Source organism: Salvelinus fontinalis, unplaced genomic scaffold, assembly GCF_029448725.1.
Source record: "Salvelinus fontinalis isolate EN_2023a unplaced genomic scaffold, ASM2944872v1 scaffold_0572, whole genome shotgun sequence".
NCBI classification, from domain to species: domain Eukaryota; kingdom Metazoa; phylum Chordata; class Actinopteri; order Salmoniformes; family Salmonidae; genus Salvelinus; species Salvelinus fontinalis.
This window is the reverse complement of record NW_026600781.1, coordinates 93,574-114,209: the sequence shown is the minus strand read 5'-3', so window position 1 is coordinate 114,209 and position 20,636 is coordinate 93,574. Positions and strand designations below refer to the sequence as shown.

General features: G+C 44.8%; 1 protein-coding gene across 1 annotated transcript in view; it reads left to right on the top strand.

Annotated features, from left to right (window-relative positions):
* LOC129846516 (netrin receptor UNC5A-like) overlaps positions 1–20,636 on the top strand; it is a gene marked incomplete at its 5' end in the record, with an annotated part of 118,021 nt that overhangs the window by 12,904 nt on the left and 84,481 nt on the right. The window contains one exon of the mRNA XM_055914446.1: positions 14,245–14,332. Within this exon, the coding sequence (XP_055770421.1) occupies positions 14,245–14,332 (88 nt within the window). The remainder of the gene's footprint in view (positions 1–14,244; positions 14,333–20,636) is intronic.

Genomic DNA, 20,636 nt, shown 5'->3' with positions numbered 1-20,636 from the left:
CATCATTAATGACATCACCGCGGCTAGTCGTGGATGACTGACGCACACAAAGTTATGGACAAGACTTAATTGTCTGGTAATATAGAACATCAGCCAGTCTGGGATCCTCTCTGTCTTCTCTTCTTGTCTCTCCTCCTCTCCCCATACAGTAGTTAGTTATATAAGTGACAACATGTTGGTCAGTGTTTCTGTTGGCCAGATCAGATGATAGGTGATGACAGAGATAGTATCTGGAGAGAGATATTGATCTGTCCTTCTCCCTTTCTTTTCTGGTACTCTCTAACTATCTCTCTTTCTCTCTCACACACATGTTGTCTCTTTCACATACACTCTCTCTCTATCTCCCTCTCTCTTTCTGTCTGTCTCTCTCCTTTTTCTCTCTCACTCAATTCAATTCAAATGGCTTTATTGGCATGGGAAACAAATGTTGACATTGCCAACGCAAGTGAAATAGATCATAAACAAATGTGAAATTAACAAAAAAAATGAATACTAAACATTACACTAACAAAAGTTCCAAATAAATAGAGACATTTCACATGTCATATTATATCTATATACAGTGTTGTAACAGTGTGCTAATAGTTAAAGTACCAAAGAGAAAATAAATAAACATAAAATGGTTTGTATTTACAATGGTGTTTGTTCTTCACTGGTTGCCCTTTTCTTGTGGCAACAGGTCACACATCTTTCTGCTGTGATGTCACACTGTGGTATTTCTCCCAGTAGATATGGGAGTTTATCAAAATTGGATTTGATTCAAATTCTTTGTAGATCTGTGTTATCTGAGGAAAATATGTGTCTCTAATATGGTCATACATTGGGCAGGAGGTTAGGAAGTGCAGCTCAGTTTCCACCTCATTTTGTGGGCAGTGTGCACATAGCCTGTCTTCTCTTGAGAGCCAGGTCTGCCTACGATGGCCTTTCTCAATAGCAAGGCTATGCTCACTCATTAGCGGGTGTCGGCCTAATTCCATAAAGGGCAATGGGTTCTATAATTGATTCAAGTATTTTTAGCCAGATCCTAATTGGGATGTCAAATTTTATGTTCCTTTGATGGTGTATAATGCCCTTCTTGTCTTGTTCCTCAGATCGTTCACAGCTTTTTGTAAGTTATCTGTGGTGCTGATGTTTTGGCCGAGGTACGGATATTTTTGTGTGTGCTCTAGGGCAATCAGATGTCCTTTGTCCTCGTCCTGTCCCGTGTATATATATTTTATATATTTTTCTTCGCATTTCTTTTTATATATTTTTTTTTCTTCTTAAAAACTCAACTTCAAAACACTCTCCTGCAACCCACCTCACCAAATGTGGTGCGGATCTGTTTTTTTTTCCTCAAAGGTATTATTCACCTCGTATCCGAAATCAACAACAGAAGCTAGCCAGAAGTTAGCCAGCTCACAAGCTAACGTTAATAGTTCAGCTAACCACAGCTAGCGCTCATCAGCTATCCTTTAGCTCGGAAAACTATTGCCAGTTTTGTACAACGCGACTCAGACCAGAGCATACCAGACCTTTTTTCTCTCCATATCCCCGGATTTTTACCGCAAGCTCTGGACATTTACACCTGGATCTTGCAGCTAACCAGCTGCTATCCGAGTGACTATTGGCTAACATCAATTCCGGAGCAAACACCAATTATCCCGGAGCTAGCCAGCTGAAGAGTTCCATCAGCCACTCCTGGGCTACAATCACCTATCCGGACCCGTTTACTGCCGATGCGGAGCCCCACCGGGCCTTCACGACTGGGATACCGACGTTATCTGCCCGAGGGAGTTATTCAACTGGCCCCTCCATCGTGACGTAACCTGAACGCCCATATGCTAACTGCGGCACGCTAATCGTTAGCTGTCTTGAGCATATCGGCTGCTATCTGAAGAGACAACCTCTCTTTCGCCATCGCCATCCGGCTTGGATTCTCTGTCGACACGACCACGTCTGGTCTGCAGACGAATAGCCCATCCGCTGTGCCCTCAACCGGCCTCCGTCTGAGCAGACCCCCTCCGTCTGAGCAGACCTCCCCCCGGGCTACTAACTTTAAACGCCGCGGGCTAGTTTAGTGGAGGCCTCACTGCCCCATCTACGGCTGCCTCCTGGACACTATGATCACTTGGCTACATAGCTGATGCCTGCTTGACTGTCCATTAATTCACGGTACTCCATTCCGTTTATTTGTGTTTTATCTGTCGGCTCTGTGCTTTAACTCAGGATCTGTGTGTAGTTAATCCGACCCTCTCTGCCTAGCCGTCGCCATTTTTACCTACTGTTGCTGTGTTAGTTGACTAGCTGCTGTTATATCACCTGTTGTTTTAGCTAGCTCTCCCAATCAAGACCTGCAATCACTTTACGCCTTACTGCATGTCTCCCTCAAATATCAATATGCCTTGCATACTGTTGTTCAGGCTAGTTATCATTGTTTTGGTTTGCAATGGACCCCGTAGTTCCACTCTCCATACCTCTGATACCTCCTTTGTCCCACCCCCCACACATGCGGTGACCTCACCCATTGAGACCAGCATGTCCAGAGATGCAACCTCTCTTATCATCACCCAGTGCCTGGGCTTGCCTCCGCTGTACCCGTGCCCCACCATACCCTGGTCTGCACATTATGCCCAGAATCTATTCTACCACGCCCATAAATCTGCTCCTTTTATTCTTTGTCCCCAACGCTCTAGGCGACCAGTTTTGATAGCCTTTAGCCGCACCCTCCTCCTGCTACTCCTCTGTTCCTCGGGTGATGTGGAGGTAAACCCAGGCCCTGCATGTCCCCAGTCACCCTCATTTGTTGACTTCTGTGATCGAAAAAGCCTTGGCCTCATGCATGTCAACATCAGAAGCCTCCTCCCTAAGTTTGCCTTACTCACCGCTTTAGCACACTCTGCCAACCCTGATGTCCTCACCGTGTCCGAATCCTGGCTTAGGAAGGCCACAAAAAATTCTGAGATTTCCATACCCAACTATAACACTTTCCGTCAAGATAGAACTGCCAAAGGGGGAGGAGTTGCAATCTACTGCAGAGATAGCCTGCAAAGTTCTGTCATACTTTCCAGGTCTATGCCCAAACAGTTCGAACTTCTAATTTTAAAAATTAATCTCTCCAGAAATAAGTCTCTCACTGTTGCCGCCTGCTACCGACCCCCCTCAGCTCCCAGCTGTGCCCTGGACACCATCTGTGAATTGATCGCTCCCCATCTAGCTTCAGAGTTTGTTCTGTTAGGTGACCTAAACTGGGATATGCTTAACACCCCGGCAGTCCTACAATCTAAGCTTGATGCCCTCAATCTCACACAAATCATCAAGGAACCCACCAGGTACAACCCTAAATCCGTAAACATGGGCACCCTAATAGACATTATCCTGACCAACTTGCCCTCCAAATACACCTCTGCTGTCTTCAATCAAGATCTCAGCGATCACTGCCTCATTGCCTGTATCCGCCACGGGTCCGCGGCCAAACGACCACCCCTCATCACTGTCAAACGCTCCCTAAAACACTTCTGCGAGCAGGCCTTTCTAATCGACCTGGCCCGGGTACCCTGGAAGGATATTGACCTCATCCCGTCAGTTGAGGATGCCTGGTCATTCTTTAAAAGTTACTTCCTCACCATATTAGACAAGCATGCTCCGTTCAAAAAATGCAGGACCAAGAACAGATATAGCCCTTGGTTCACTCCAGACCTGACTGCCCTCGACCAGCACAAAAACATCCTGTGGCAAACTGCAATAGCATCGAAGAGCCCCCGCGATATGCAACTGTTCAGGGAAGTCAGGAACCAATACACGCAGTCAGTCAGGAAAGCAAAGGCCAGCTTTTTCAAGCAGAAATTTGCATCCTGTAGCTCTAACTCCAAAAAGTTCTGGGATACTGTAAAGTCCATGGAAAACAAGAGCACCTCCTCCCAGCTGCCCACTTCACTGAGGCTAGGTAACACGGTCACCACTGATAAGTCCATGATAATCGAAAACTTCAACAAACATTTCTCAATGGCTGGCCATGCCTTCCTCCTGGCGACTCCAACCTTGGCCAACAGCCCCTACCCCCCCGCTGCTACTCGCCCAAGCCTCCCCAGCTTCTCCTTTACCCATATCCAGATAGCAGATGTTCTGAAAGAGCTGGAAAACCTGGACCCATACAAATCAGCTGGGCTTGACAATCTGGACCCCCTATTTCTGAAACTGTCCGCCGCCATTGTCGCACCCCCTATTACCAGCCTGTTCAACCTCTCCTTCGTATCATCTGAGATCCCCAAGGATTGGAAAGCTGCCGCGGTCATCCCCCTCTTCAAAGGGGGAGACACCCTGGACCCAAACTGTTACAGACCTATATCCATCCTGCCCTGCCTATCTAAGGTCTTCGAAAGCCAAGTCAACAAACAGATCACTGACCATCTCGAATCCCACCGTACCTTCTCCGCTGTGCAATCCGGTTTCCGAGCCGGTCACGGGTGCACCTCAGCCACGCTCAAGGTACTAAACGATGTCATAACCGCCATCGATAAAAGACATTACTGTGCAGCCGTCTTCATCGACCTGGCCAAGGCTTTCGACTCTGTCAATCACCATATTCTTATCGGCAGACTCAGTAGCCTCGGTTTTTCTAATGACTGCCTCGCCTGGTTCACCAACTACTTTGCAGACAGAGTTCAGTGTGTCAAATCGGAGGGCATGTTGTCCGGTCCTCTGGCAGTCTCTATGGGGGTACCACAGGGTTCAATTCTCGGGCCGACTCTTTTCTCTGTATACATCAATGATGTTGCTCTTGCTGCGGGCGATTCCCTGATCCACCTCTATGCAGACGACACCATTCTGTACACTTCCGGCCCTTCCTTGGACACTGTGCTATCTAACCTCCAAACGAGCTTCAATGCCATACAACACTCCTTCCGTGGCCTCCAACTGCTCTTAAACGCTAGTAAAACCAAATGCATGCTTTTCAACCGTTCGCTGCCTGCACCCGCACGCCCGACTAGCATCACCACCCTGGACGGTTCCGACCTAGAATATGTGGACATCTATAAGTACCTAGGTGTCTGGCTAGACTGCAAACTCTCCTTCCAGACTCATATCAAACATCTCCAATCCAAAATCAAATCTAGAGTCGGCTTTCTATTTCGCAACAAAGCCTCCTTCACTCACGCCGCCAAACTTACCCTAGTAAAACTGACTATCCTACCGATCCTCGACTTCGGCGATGTCATCTACAAAATAGCTTCCAATACTCTACTCAGCAAACTGGATGCAGTCTATCACAGTGCCATCCGTTTTGTTACTAAAGCACCTTATACGACCCACCACTGCGACCTGTATGCCCTAGTCGGCTGGCCCTCGCTACATGTTCGTCGTCAGACCCACTGGCTCCAGGTCATCTACAAGGCTATGCTAGGTAAAGTGCCGCCTTATCTCAGTTCACTGGTCACGATGGCTACACCCACCCGTAGCACGCGCTCCAGCAGGTGTATCTCACTGATCATCCCTAAAGCCAAAACCTCATTTGGACGCCTTTCCTTCCAGTTCTCTGCTGCCTGCGACTGGAACGAATTGCAAAAATCTCTGAAGTTGGAGACTTTTATCTCCCTCAACAACTTTAAAAATCTGCTATCCGAGCAGCTAACCGATGGCTGCAGCTGTACATAGTCCATCTGTAAACTACCCACCCAATTTACCTACCTCACCCCCCATACTGCTTTTATTTATTTACTTTTCTGCTCTTTTGCACACCAGTATCTCTTCTTGCACATGATCATCTGATGATTTATCACTCCAGTGTTAATCTGCTAAATTGTAATTATTCGATTTATTGCCTACCTCATGCCTTTTGCACACATTGTATATAGATTCTCTTTTTCCTACCATGTTATTGACTTGTTTATTGTTTACTCCATGTGTAACTCTGTGTTGTTGTCTGTTCACACTGCTATGCTTTATCTTGGCCAGGTCGCAGTTGCAAATGAGAACTTGTTCTCAACTAGCCTACCTGGTTAAATAAAGGTGAAATAAAAAAAAAATAAAAAAAAATAAATAGGGTCTAGATGGAATGTGTATTTGTGGTCCTGGCAGCTGGACCTTTCTTGGAACACCATTATGTTTGTCTTACTGAGGTTTACTGTCAGGGCCTCAGGTCTAGGTGCTGCTGTAGGCCCTCCTTGGTTGGGGACAGAAGCACCGGATGAATCAGCAAACAGTAGACATTTGACTTCAGATTCTAGGAGGGTGAGGCCGGGTGCTGCAGACTGTTCTAGTTCAACCAATGTGTTGATATACAGTGGAAAGTATTCAGGCCACTTGGCTTTTTCTACATGTTGTTACATTACAGGCTTAATCTAAAATTGATTAAAAAAAAAAACATTTTTACTCATCAATCTACACTCAATAACCCATAATGACAATGCAAAAAACAGGTTTTCATGATATTTTGTTATTAAAAAAATAAATAATAATAATAATTAAAACGTTTTCCGACCCTTTGTTATGAGACTGGAAATGTAATCCTGTTTTCATTGATCATCCTTGAGATGTTTCTACAACTTGATTGGAGTTCACCTGTGGTACATTCCATTGATTGGACATGATTTGGAAAGGCACACCTGTCTATATAAGGTCCCATATTTGACAGTGCATGTCAGAGCAAAAACCAAGCCATGAGGTCAAAGGAATTGTCCTTAGAGCACCGAGACAGGATTGTGCCGAGGCACAGACATGGGGAAGGGTACCGAAACATTTCTGCAGCATTGAAGGTCCCCAAGAACACAGTGGCCTCCATCATTATTAAATGGAAGACGTTTGGAACAACCAAGACTCTTCCTAGAGCTGGCCGCCCGGCCAAACTGAGCAATCAGGGGAGAAGGGCCTTGGTCAGGGAGGTGACCAAGAAACCAATGGTCACTCTGACAGAGCATCAGAGTTACTCTGTGGAGATGGTAGAACCTTCCAGAAGGACAACCATCTCTGCAGCACTCCACCAATCAGGCATTTATGGTAGAGTGGCCAGAAGGAAGTCACTCCTCAGTAAAATGCACATGACAACCCGCTTGGAGTTTGCCAAAAGGCACTTAAAGGACTCTCAGACCATGAGAAACAAGACTCTCTGGTCTGATGAAACCAAGATTGAACTCTTTGGCCTGAATGCCAAGCGTCACGTCTGGAGGGAACCTGGCACCGTCCGTACGGTGAAGCATGGTGGTGGCAGCATCATGTTGTGGGGATGTTTTTTAAGCGCAGGGACTGGGAGACTAGTCAGGATCGAGGGAAAGATGAACGGAGCAAAGTACAGAGATCCTTGATGAAAACCTGCTCCAGAGTGCTCAGGACCTCAGACTGGAGTGAAGGTTCACCTTTTAACAGGACAGCGACCCTAAACACACAGCCAAGACAATGCAGGAGTGCCTTTGGGACAAGTTTCTGAATGTCCTTCAGTGGCCCAGCCAGAGCCCAGACTTGAACCCGATCGAACATCTCTGGAGAGACCTGAAAATAGCTGTAGCGCTAATGTTGTTTTATTATACGTTTGCAAACATTTCTAAAAACCTGTTCTTGCTTTGTCATTATGGGGTATTGTGATGCCATTATGGGGTATTGTGATGTCATTATGGGGTATTGTGATGTCATTATGGGCTATTGTGATGCCATTATGGGGTATTGTGATGTCATTATGGGGTATTGTGATGTCATTTTGGGCTATTGTGATGCCATTATGGGGTATTGTGATGTCATTATGGGGTATTGTGTGTAGATTGATGAGTAAATGCTAACATTCACCTGCTGTATGGGGGCAGGGGGAAAGTATTTTCGTGGTAGCAGGGTGGAGATAACCAATTGTGCATTGGGAAAAGTGGAAGAAGCTTTTTCAATCACTCCCTTGAGTGCTGTGTTCTCATGTCGTTTCTGTATTATTATGTGTCTGGGTGACTCTAGTTGGTCCTCAGACAGCAGCTCCAGAGCCGGGTGTTCAGACACTAGAGTTTAGCCACTTGGTGTTTTGAAAAAAAGTTTCCTTTCATCAATGTATTTCCCGTTTGAGGAGCATTGACTCCCACACCCACTCTCCTCAGTGTGTTGTCAGGAGAGCTGTCCGGTGGGCTAACAGGGGGGGGGGGGGGGGTCTGCTGGGTTGGTGGATCCTGCCTTCTCGACCACAGCAGGACAGACGTCTGAAGTGGGCTATTCTGCTTCCCTGGGGGGGGTGGCTAGCTCTCTCATGAGTGGTTGATTGTCACACCTCAGCTTTCTCACCTCTTCCTGCAGTGCTGTTAGCTGGGCTGTGTTCCTCTGTTAGCTGGGCTGTGTGTTCCTCTGTTAGCTGGGCTGTGTGTTCCTCTGTTAGCTGGGCTGTGTGTTCTTCTGTTAGCTGGGCTGTGTGTTCCTCTGTTAGCTGGGCTGTGTGTTCCTCTGTTAGCTGGGCTGTGTGTTCCTCTGTTAGCTGGGCTGTGTGTTCCTCTGTTAGCTGGGCTGTGTGTTCTTCTGTTAGCTTGGCTGTGTGTTCCTCTGTTAGCTGGGCTGTGTTCTTCTGTTAGCTGGGCTGTGTGTTCCTCTGTTAGCTGGGCTGTGTGTTCCTCTGTTCGCTGGGCTGTGTGTTCCTCTCTCTCCCCCTTCAGTTCTCTCTCCTCAGACCGTGGTGCAGCCAGCTCTCTCAGACAGCTGTTTTTCTCCACTTTCAGTCCTCTGGGTACTGTAGGGTGGTGTTGTGCTGGTCTGTTTTATGTGTCTGTGCTGTCTGTGTTGTGTGGACTAGCTCTCTGAGCTCTACCATGTCTCTCTCCAGCTCGGTGAATGTATCTCTCTCAATAATAGAGGAGCAGTGTTGTTGTGGGCCCTGGGTGTGTTCTGTGCTGGTGGGGGGTGGGGGGGGGGGGACTATCCTCGTCTGCAGGACAGTTTGAAGCGGTGTGATCAGACTCGTTTTGAGGTTGGGGGGAGTCGTCACATAGAGAAACCTTCTCCTGCCGTGCTTCTCGATAAGATTCTGTGGAAGTCCTGTTTGGAAATGTATGAAGCTGCCCTGAAACACCACTGTTCTATTGTTGTACAGTTTGACAGAGTCTCAGGGTCCTCGTTTTACACTCTTCTGATTTTTACACCCTCCACCAATACCCTCTCTCTTATAGCTGTGTGCCATGCCCGGGGATGGTCTGTGTGGAAGATTAGGTTGCTGATGTTCCCATCTTGTTAGCAGTCAACAACAAAAAAGTGTCTCTGGATTGTCGATGAGGAGAAGCTTCTCTTTGTACTATTTCCGTGCCCTGTCATTTTTAATATCCAAGGGGTACTGTACTGTGGTGGGGAAGCCATGGAGAGGGGGGGGGGGGGGGGGGGGGGGGCGGCAAAGAGGCCTCTGCATTTGCGTGGGGGAGGAACTCTGCTGCCATTATTAGGCGTTGGGGATTCACATCTCTCACTTCATTCCTCAGTGCCAATTCAACAAGTTAGACACTTCTTTTCTGTCTTTATGAAGTTAAATATCTGGAGATTATTGTAATGTTCTTTTCATTCTAGGTTTGGAAAGTAGCTTCAGACTGAACCTTTCTTACTCAGTTCCAGGTTGGATGATATTTGGGGGTTTCTGTTTATGCTTCTTTTGCTGGTTGCTGGTTTGTCAGACAGTTTGCTGGATAGTCCTTAGTAGTAGAATCCTAGGCAGTAAGAATCCTAGGCAGTAAGAATCCTAGGCAGTAAGAATCCTAGGCAGTAAGAATCCTAGGCAGTAAGAATCCTTGGCAGTAAGAATCCTTGGCAGTAAGAATCCTAGGTAGTAAGAATCCTAGGTAGTAAGAATCCTAGGTAGTAAGAATCCTTAGTAGTAGAATCCTAGGCAGTAAGAATCCTTGGCAGTAAGAATCCTTGGCAGTAAGAATCCTAGGCAGTAAGAATCCTAGGCAGTAAGAATCCTAGGCAGTAAGAATCCTAGGCAGTAAGAATCCTTGGCAGTAAGAATCCTTGGCAGTAAGAATCCTAGGTAGTAAGAATCCTAGGTAGTAAGAATCCTAGGTAGTAAGAATCCTTAGTAGTAGAATCCTAGGCAGTAAGAATCCTAGGCAGTAAGAATCCTAGGCAGTAAGAATCCTTGGCAGTAAGAATCCTAGGCAGTAAGAATCCTTAGTAGTAGAATCCTAGGCAGTAAGAATCCTAGGCAGTAAGAATCCTTGGTAGTAAGAATCCTTGGCAGTAAGAATCCTTGGCAGTAAGAATCCTAGGTAGTAAGAATCCTAGGTAGTAAGAATCCTAGGTAGTAAGAATCCTTAGTAGTAGAATCCTAGGCAGTAAGAATCCTTAGAAGTAGAATCCTAGGCAGTAAGAATCCTTGGTAGTAAGAATCCATGGCAGTAAGAATCCTTGGTAGTAAGAATCCTAGGCAGTAAGAATCCTTAGTAGTAAGAATCCTAGGTAGTAAGAATCCTTAGTAGTAGAATCCTAGGCAGTAAGAATCCTTAGTAGTAAGAATCCTAGGCAGTAAGAATCCTTGGTAGTAAGAATCCTAGGCAGTAAGAATCCTTGGTAGTAAGAATCCTTGGTAGTAGAATCCAAGGCAGTAAGAATCCTTGGCAGTAAGAATCCTTGGCAGTAAGAATGCTTGGTAGTAGAATCCAAGGCAGTAAGAATCCTTGGCAGTAAGAATCCTAGGCAGTAAGAATCCTTGGTAGTAAGAATCCTTAGTAGTAGAATCCTAGGCAGTAAGAATCCTAGGTAGTAAGAATCCTTGGCAGTAAGAATCCTAGGCAGTAAGAATCCTTGGTAGTAGAATCCAAGGCAGTAAGAATCCTTGGCAGTAAGAATCCAAGGCAGTAAGAATCCTTGGCAGTAAGAATCCTTGGTAGTAAGAATCCTAGGCAGTAAGAATCCTTTGTGGTAAGAATCCTAGGCAGTAAGAATCCTTGGCAGTAAGAATCCTAGGCAGTAAGAATCCTTGGCAGTAAGAATCCTAGGCAGTAAGAATCCTAGGCAGTAAGAATCCTAGGCAGTAAGAATCCTTTGTGGTAAGAATCCTAGGCAGTAAGAATCCTTTGTGGTAAGAATCCTAGGCAGTAAGAATCCTAGGCAGTAAGAATCCTTTGTGGTAAGAATCCTAGGCAGTAAGAATCCTTGGCAGTAAGAATCCTTTGTGGTAAGAATCCTAGGCAGTAAGAATCCTTGGTAGTAAGAATCCTTAGTAGTAAGAATCCTTGGCAGTAAGAATCCTTGGCAGTAAGAATCCTTGGTAGTAAGAATCCTTGGCAGTAAGAATCCTTGGCAGTAAGAATCCTTGGTAGTAAGAATCCTTGGTAGTAAGAATCCTTGGCAGTAAGAATCCTTGGCAGTAAGAATCCTAGGCAGTAAGAATCCTAGGCATAAAGAATCCTAGGCAGTAAGAATCCTAGGCAGTAAGAATCCTTGGCAGTAAGAATCCTTGGCAGTAAGAATCCTAGGTAGTAAGAATCCTAGGTAGTAAGAATCCTAGGTAGTAAGAATCCTTAGTAGTAGAATCCTAGGCAGTAAGAATCCTTGGCAGTAAGAATCCTTGGCAGTAAGAATCCTAGGCAGTAAGAATCCTAGGCAGTAAGAATCCTAGGCAGTAAGAATCCTAGGCAGTAAGAATCCTTGGCAGTAAGAATCCTTGGCAGTAAGAATCCTAGGTAGTAAGAATCCTAGGTAGTAAGAATCCTAGGTAGTAAGAATCCTAGGTAGTAAGAATCCTAGGCAGTAAGAATCCTTGGAAGTAAGAATCCTTGGCAGTAAGAATGCTTGGTAGTAGAATCCTAGGCAGTAAGAATCCTAGGCAGTAAGAATCCTAGGCAGTAAGAATCCTTGGCAGTAAGAATCCTAGGCAGTAAGAATCCTTAGTAGTAGAATCCTAGGCAGTAAGAATCCTAGGCAGTAAGAATCCTTGGTAGTAAGAATCCTTGGCAGTAAGAATCCTTGGCAGTAAGAATCCTAGGTAGTAAGAATCCTAGGTAGTAAGAATCCTAGGTAGTAAGAATCCTTAGTAGTAGAATCCTAGGAAGTAAGAATCCTTAGTAGTAGAATCCTAGGCAGTAAGAATCCTTGGTAGTAAGAATCCATGGCAGTAAGAATCCTTGGTAGTAAGAATCCTAGGCAGTAAGAATCCTTAGTAGTAAGAATCCTAGGTAGTAAGAATCCTTAGTAGTAGAATCCTAGGCAGTAAGAATCCTTGGTAGTAAGAATCCTAGGCAGTAAGAATCCTTGGTAGTAAGAATCCTAGGCAGTAAGAATCCTTGGTAGTAAGAATCCTTGGTAGTAGAATCCAAGGCAGTAAGAATCCTTGGAAGTAAGAATCCTTGGCAGTAAGAATGCTTGGTAGTAGAATCCAAGGCAGTAAGAATCCTTGGCAGTAAGAATCCTAGGCAGTAAGAATCCTTGGTAGTAAGAATCCTTAGTAGTAGAATCCTAGGCAGTAAGAATCCTAGGTAGTAAGAATCCTTGGCAGTAAGAATCCTAGGCAGTAAGAATCCTTGGTAGTAGAATCCAAGGCAGTAAGAATCCTTGGCAGTAAGAATCCAAGGCAGTAAGAATCCTTGGCAGTAAGAATCCTTGGTAGTAAGAATCCTAGGCAGTAAGAATCCTTTGTGGTAAGAATCCTAGGCAGTAAGAATCCTTGGCAGTAAGAATCCTAGGCAGTAAGAATCCTTGGCAGTAAGAATCCTAGGCAGTAAGAATCCTAGGCAGTAAGAATCCTAGGCAGTAAGAATCCTTTGTGGTAAGAATCCTAGGCAGTAAGAATCCTTTGTGGTAAGAATCCTAGGCAATAAGAATCCTAGGCAGTAAGAATCCTTTGTGGTAAGAATCCTAGGCAGTAAGAATCCTTGGCAGTAAGAATCCTTTGTGGTAAGAATCCTAGGCAGTAAGAATCCTTGGTAGTAAGAATCCTTAGTAGTAAGAATCATTGGCAGTAAGAATGCTTGGCAGTAAGAATCCTTGGTAGTAAGAATCCTTGGCAGTAAGAATCCTTGGCAGTAAGAATCCTTGGTAGTAAGAATCCTTGGTAGTAAGAAACCTTGGCAGTAAGAATCATTGGCAGTAAGAATCCTTCCACTTAATGTTGTCCATAATCATGTTGTAGGTTGGCGTATTGATTTGGAGTGAACGTTATGTTGTGGAGGGTAGTATCCTGTATATGTCCTGGTGACATAGTGTTGTGGAGGGTAGTATCCTGTATATGTCCTGGTGACATAGTGAAGGTTATGTTGTGGAGGGTAGTATCCTGTATATGTCCTGGTGACATAGTGTTGTAGAGGGTAGTATCCTGTATATGTCCTGGTGACATAGTGTTGTGGAGGGTAGTATCCTGTATATGTCCTGGTGACATAGTGTTGTGGAGGGTAGTATCCTGTATATGTCCTGGTGACATAGTGTTGTGGAGGGTAGTATCCTGTATATGTCCTGGTGACATAGTGAAGGTTATGTTGTGGAGGGTAGTATCCTGTATATGTCCTGGTGACATAGTGTTGTGGAGGGTAGTATCCTGTATATGTCCTGGTGACATAGTGTTGTGGAGGGTAGTATCCTGTATATGTCCTGGTGACATAGTGTTGTGGAGGGTAGTGTCCTGTATATGTCCTGGTGACATAGTGAAGGTTATGTTGTGGAGGGTAGTATCCTGTATATGTCCTGGTGACATAGTGTTGTGGAGGGTAGTATCCTGTATATGTCCTGGTGACATAGTGAAGGTTAGGTTATGGAGGGTAGTATCCTGTATATGTCCTGGTGACATAGTGTTGTGGAGGGTAGTATCCTGTATATGTCCTGGTGACATAGTGAAGGTTATGTTGTGGAGGGTAGTATCCTGTATATGTCCTGGTGACATAGTGTTGTGGAGGGTAGTATCCTGTATATGTCCTGGTTTATACAACCCTAAATATTTTTGCAAAAACATGCTGAACAATTCAGGAGCTCATGACCTCTCTCTCTCCTTATGTCTCTCTCTCTCTCATTATGTCTCTCTTTCTCTCTCTCTCTCTCTCTCCTTGTCTCTCTCGCTCTCTCTCTCTTAAAAAACAGCAATAAAATGGTAACAGTCAATAGTAGAAATGTAATAAATATAAAAGGTTAAACATGAAAAATGAAACAATAACTAACTTAGAACTAATCTCTCTCACGTTCTGTCTCTGTTTGTCTCTCTCTCTCTCTCTTTCTCTCTCTATACATGTACTGTATGCTGCCACATATTGTATGCCACTGAGGTGCGGTCTTCTTCTGTGACGGTGTATTTTGTGTTAGGATTAATTCTTCTTCTTCTCTGCTGTTGTTGTTGTTTAGGCATCAGCCTGCTGATCCCTCCAGAGGCCATCCCCAGGGGAAAGATCTACGAGATATATCTCACCGCTCAGAGGAAGGAAGATTTAAGGTGGGGCTTTTTAGCACCCTGCTGTGTGACTAACTGACTGGTCCCCTGCTGTGTGACTAACTGACTGGTCCCCTGCTGTGTGACTAACTGACTGGTCCCCTGCTGTGTGACTAACTGACTGTTCCCCTGCTGTGTGACTAACTGACTGGTCCCCTGCTGTGTGACTAACTGACTGGTCCCCTGCTGTGTGACTAACTGACTGGTCCCCTGCTGTGTGACTAACTGACTGTTCCCCTGCTGTGTGACTAACTGACTGGTCCCCTGCTGTGTGACTAACTGACTGGTCCCCTGCTGTGTGACTAACTGACTGGTCCCCTGCTGTGTGACTAGCTGGCTGGTCCCCTGCTGTGTGACTAACTGACTGGTCCCCTGCTGTGTGACTAACTGACTGGTCCCCTGCTGTGTGACTAACTGACTGGTCCCCTGCTGTGTGACTAACTGACTGTTCCCCTGCTGTGTGACTAACTGGCTGGTCCCCTGCTGTGTGACTAACTGACTGGTCCCCTGCTGTGTGACTAACTGACTTTTCACCTGCTGTGTGACTAACTGACTGGTCCCCTGCTGTGTGACTAACTGACTGGTCCCCTGCTGTGTGACTAACTGACTGTTCCCCTGCTGTGTGAGTAACTGGCTGGTCCCCTGCTGTGTGACTAACTGGCTGTTCACCTGCTGTGTGACTAACTGACTGGTCCCCTGCTGTGTGACTAACTGACTGTTCCCCTGCTGTGTGACTAACTGGCTGGTCCCCTGCTGTGTGACTAACTGGCTGTTCACCTGCGGTGTGACTAACTGACTGGTCCCCTGCTGTGTGACTAACTGACTGGTCCCCTGCTGTGTGACTAACTGACTGTTCACCTGCTGTGTGACTAACTGACTGGTCCCCTGCTGTGTGACTAACTGACTGGTCCCCTGCTGTGTGACTAACTGACTGGTCCCCTGCTGTGTGACTAACTGACTGTTCCCCTGCTGTGTGAGTAACTGACTGTTCCCCTGCTGTGTGAGTAACTGGCTGGTCCCCTGCTGTGTGACTAACTGGCTGGTCCCCTGCTGTGTGACTAACTGTGACTATTGCTCCTGGGTTCAGAATAACAAACAAAACACACACATACACACACACACACACACAGGAGAACATAGCTATTCAGTAGTAAATTAGGATTCCGTAGTTTATCACCATAGAGTAAGACTGTAGTTTATCACCATAGAGTAAGACTGTAGTTTATCACCATAGAGTAAGACAGTAGTTTATCACCATAGAGTAAGACTGTAGTTTACCACCATAGAGTAAGACTGTAGTTTATTACCATAGAGTAAGACTGTAGTTTACCACCATAGAGTAAGACTGTAGTTTATTACCATAGAGTAAGACTGTAGTTTATTACCATAGAGTAGACTGTAGTTTACCACCATAGAGTAAGACTGTAGTTTATTCCAATAGAGTAAGACTGTAGTTTATCACCATAGCAATAGACTGTAGTTTATCACCATAGAGTAAGACTGTAGTTTATCACCATAGAGTAAGACTGTAGTTTAATACTGTAGATTAAGACTGTAGTTTATCACCATAGAGTAAGACTGTAGTTTATCACCATAGAGTCAGACTGTAGTTTATCACCGTAGAGTAAGACTGTAGTTTATTACCGTAGAGTAAGACTGTAGTTTACCACCATAGAGTAAGACTGTAGTTTATTACCATAGAGTAAGACTGTAGTTTATCACCATAGAGTAAGACTGTAGTTTATCACCATAGAGTAAGACTGTAGTTTATTACCGTAGAGTAAGACTGTAGTTTATTACCATAGAGTAAGACTGTAGTTTATCACCATAGCATAAGACTGTAGTTTATCACCATAGCATAAGACTGTAGTTTATCACCATAGAGTAAGACTGTAGTTTAATACTGTAGATTAAGACTGTAGTTTATCACCATAGAGTCAGACTGTAGTTTACCACCATAGAGTAAGACTGTAGTTTACCACCATAGAGTAAGACTGTAGTTTATCACCATAGAGTAAGACTGTAGTTTATTCCAATAGAGTAAGACTGCAGTTTACCACCATAGAGTAAGACTGTAGTTTATTACCATAGAGTAAGACTGTAGTTTACCACCATAGAGTAAGACTGTAGTTTACCACCATAGAGTAAGACTGTAGTTTATTGCCATAGAGTAAGACTGTAGTTTATTACCATAGAGTAAGACTGTAGTTTATCACCATAGAGTATGACTGTAGTTTACCACCATAGCAATAGACTGTAGTTTATTAACATAGAGTAAGACTGTAGTTTATCACCATAGAGTAAGACTGTAGTTTATTACCGTAGAGTAAGACTGTAGTGTAAACATTATTAAAGTGGCATTATTTAAAGTGGCTTTGTTTAAAGTGACTTGTGATCCATTTATTAAAGTGGCCAGTGACTGGGTCTCAATGTAGGCAGCAGCCTCTCTGAGTTAGTAATGGCTGTTTAGCAGTCTGATCGCCTTGAGATAGAAGCTGTTTTTCAGTCTCTCGGTCCCAGCTTTGATGCACCTGTACTGACCTCGTCTTCTGGATGATAGCGGGGTGAACAGGCAGTGGCTCAGGTGGTTGTTGTCCTTGATGATCTGTTTGGCCTTCCTGTGACATCGGGTGCTGTAGGTGTCCTAGGGGGCAGGTAGTTTGCCCCCGGTGACGCGTTGTGCAGACCTCACTACCCTCTGGAGAGCCTTGCGGTTGAAGGCGGTGCAGTTGCCATACCAGGCTGACAGGATGCTCTCGATTGTGCATCTTTAAAACTTTGTCAGGGTTTTGGTTGACAAGCCACATTTCTTCAGCCTCCTGAGGTTGAAGAGGCGCTGTTGTGCCTTCTTCACCCCACTGTCTTTGTGGGTGGACCATATCAGTTTGTCTATGATGTGTACGCCAAGGAACTTAAAACGTTCTGCCTTCTCCACTGCGGTCCTGTCGATGTGGATAGGGGGGTGCTCCCTCGGCTGTTTCCTGAAGTCCACGATCATCTCCTTTGTTTTGTTGACGTCGAGTGTGAGGTTATTTTCCTGACACCACACTCCGAGGGCCCTCACCTCCTCTCTGTAGGCTGTCTCGTCGTTGTTGGTAATCAAGCATACAACTGTTGTGTCGTCTGCAAACTTGATGATTGAGTTGGAGGCGTGCATGGCCACGCAGTTGTGAGTGAACAGGGAGTACAGGAGAGGGCTGAGAACGCACCCTTGTGGGGCCCCAGTGTTGAGGATCAGCAAAATGGAGATGTTGTTTCCCACTTTCACCACCTGGGGGGGAGGGGTGGCCCATCAGGAAGTCCAGGAGCCAATTGCACAGGGTGGGGTTGAGACCCAGGGACTCCAGCTTGATGATGAGTTTGGAGGGTACTATGGTGTTGAATGATGAGCTGTAATCAATGAACAGCATTATTACATAGGTATTCCTCTTGTCCTGATGGGACAGGGCAGTGTGCAGTGTGATGGCGATTGCATCGTCTGTGGACCTATTGGGGCGGTAAGCAAACTGAAGTGGGTCTAGTGTGACCGGTAAGGTGGAGGTGATATGATCCTTGACTAGTCTCTCAAAGCACTTCATGATGACAGAAGTGAGTGCTACCGGGCGGTAGTCATTTAGTTCAGTTATCTTTGCCTTCTTGGGAACAGGAACAATGGTGGCCATCTTGAAGCATGTGGGGACAGGAGACTGGGATAGAGAGCGATTGAATATGTCCGTAAACACACCAGCCAACTGGTCTGCGCATGCTCTGAGGGCGCAGCTAGGGATGTCGTCTGGGCCAGCAGCCTTGCGAGGGTTAACACGTTTAAATGTTTAACTCACGTCGGCCACGGAGAAGGAGAGGGGGGGGGGCGCAATTCTTATTAGCGGGCCACAACGGACTGTATTATATTCAAAGCGGGAAAAGAAGGTGTTTAGTTTGTCTGGAAGCATGACGTCGGTGTCCGTGAGGTGGCTGGTTTTCTTTTTGTAGTCCGTGATTTCCTGTAGACCCTGCCACATACGTCTCGTGTCTGAGCCGTTGAATTGTGACTCCACTTTGTCCCTGTACCAGCATTTCGCTTGCTTGATTGCCTTGCGGAGGGAATAACTACACCAGTTATATTCAGCCATATTCCCAGGCCTCATTTCATGGCTAAATGTTTCGCGCTTTCAGTTTTAAACAAAATGCCGCCATCCATCCACGGTTTCTGGTTAGGGTAGGTTTAAATAGTCACAGTGGGTACAACATCTCCAATGCACTTTCTTATAAACTCACTCACCGAGTCAGCGTATTGGTCGATGTTGTTCTCTGAGGCTGACGGCTGACATATCCCAGTTCATATGATCAAGACAATCTTGAAGTGTGGATTCCGATTGGTCAGACAAGCATTGAATGGTTCTAGTCACTGGTACATCCTGTTTGAGTTTCTGCCCATAAGACGGTAGGAGCGAGATTGCGTCGTGGTCAGATTTGCCAAAGGGAGGGCGCAGGAGGGCTTTGTATGCATCCGGGAAGTTAGAGTAGCAGTGATCGAGTGTATTAACCCCGCGAGTACTACAATCAATATGCCGATAGAATTTAAGTAGCCTTGTTCTCAAATTTGCTTTGTTAAAATCCCCAGCTACAATAAATGCAGCCTCAGAATATATACTGTTTCCAGTTTACATAGAGTCCAGTGAAGTTCCTTGAGGGCCATCGTGGTGTCTGCTTGAGGGGGAATGTACACAGCTGTTTACGATAACTGATGAGAATTCTCTTGGGAGATAATATGGCCGGCATTTGATTGTAAGGAATTCTAGGTCAGGTGAGCAGAAGGACTTGAGTACCTGTATGTTGTTATTTTTACACAATGAGTCATTAACTTCTAGTTCCTCCCAAACCCGGATCCGGGAGCATCCCATCAGTAAAAAAGCTGACTAGCATAGCCTAGCATAGCGTCACAAGTAAATACTAGCATCTAAATATCATTAAATCACAAGTCCAAGACACCAGATGAAAGATACACATCTTGTGAATCCAGCCATCATTTCTAATTTTTAAAATGTTTTACAGGGAAGACACAATATTTAAATCTATTAGCTAACCACGTTAGCAAAAGACATAACTTTTTTTACTCCACCATTTTTTTCCTGCATAGGTAGCTATCACAAATTCGACCAAATAAAGATATAAATAGCCACTAACCAAGAAACAACTTCATCAGATGACAGTCTGATAACATATTTATTGTAAAGCATATGTTTTGTTAGAAAAATGTGCATATTTCAGGTATAAATCATAGTTTACCATTGCAGCCACCATCACAACTCTCACCAAAGCGACTAGAATAACTACAGAGAGCAACGTGAATTACCTAAATACTCATCATAAAACATTTCTGAAAAATACACAGGGTACAGCAAATGAAAGACAAAGATCTTTTGAATCCAGCCAATATTTCAGATTTTTTAAGTGTTTTACAGCGAAAACACAATATAGCATTATATTAGCTTACCACAATAGCCAGAAACACAAGCCATTTACCAGCAGCAAAGGTTAGCGATCGTAACAAACAAGCAAAATAAATATAATTTTTGACTAACCTTCATAAACTTCTTCAGATGACAGTCCTGTAACATCATATTACACAATGCATATAGGGTTTGTTCGAAAATGTGCATACGTAGCGGCACAAATCGTGGTTATACAATGTGATTAGTAGCCAAACTTCAAGCAATCTGTCCGGCGCCATCTTGGAGAGGCACCTAATCTAATCGATAACTAATCATAAACTTGACAAAAAAATACAGGTTGGACACCAAATGAAAGATACATTAGTTCTTAATGCAACCGCTGTGTTAGATTTTTAAAATTAACGTTACTACTACATACAGCGTGCGCTAAAGCGAGACCGCACCGAAATTCATGGCGGAATTATTGTTTAACATTTTTCAACATAAATACGAATTAACAGCATAAAGACTTCTTACTATTTGATGAGCTTCCATCAGAATCTTGGGCAAGGTGTCCTTTGTCCAGAACAATCGTCTTTTGGTTGAAAGATGTCCTCTTCTCCTGTAGAATTAGCAGCTAACGCTAGCCATGTGCCGGAGAGGTGTCCAACTCGCGACAGCGCGTGACAAAGAAATTCCAGAAAATCGCAATAAACTGATATAAACTGCTATAAGTCGGTTTAAATTAACTACCTTATGAAGTTTTTAATAAGACAAAAATCAAATTAAATCAGAGCCGGAGATATAGAACTGCTAAAACGAAAGCTTTTCAGGACGCCATGGTGATGTCCCTCCTGCGTCAGGCCCCCCATTGAAAAGGTCGGACCTTCCGT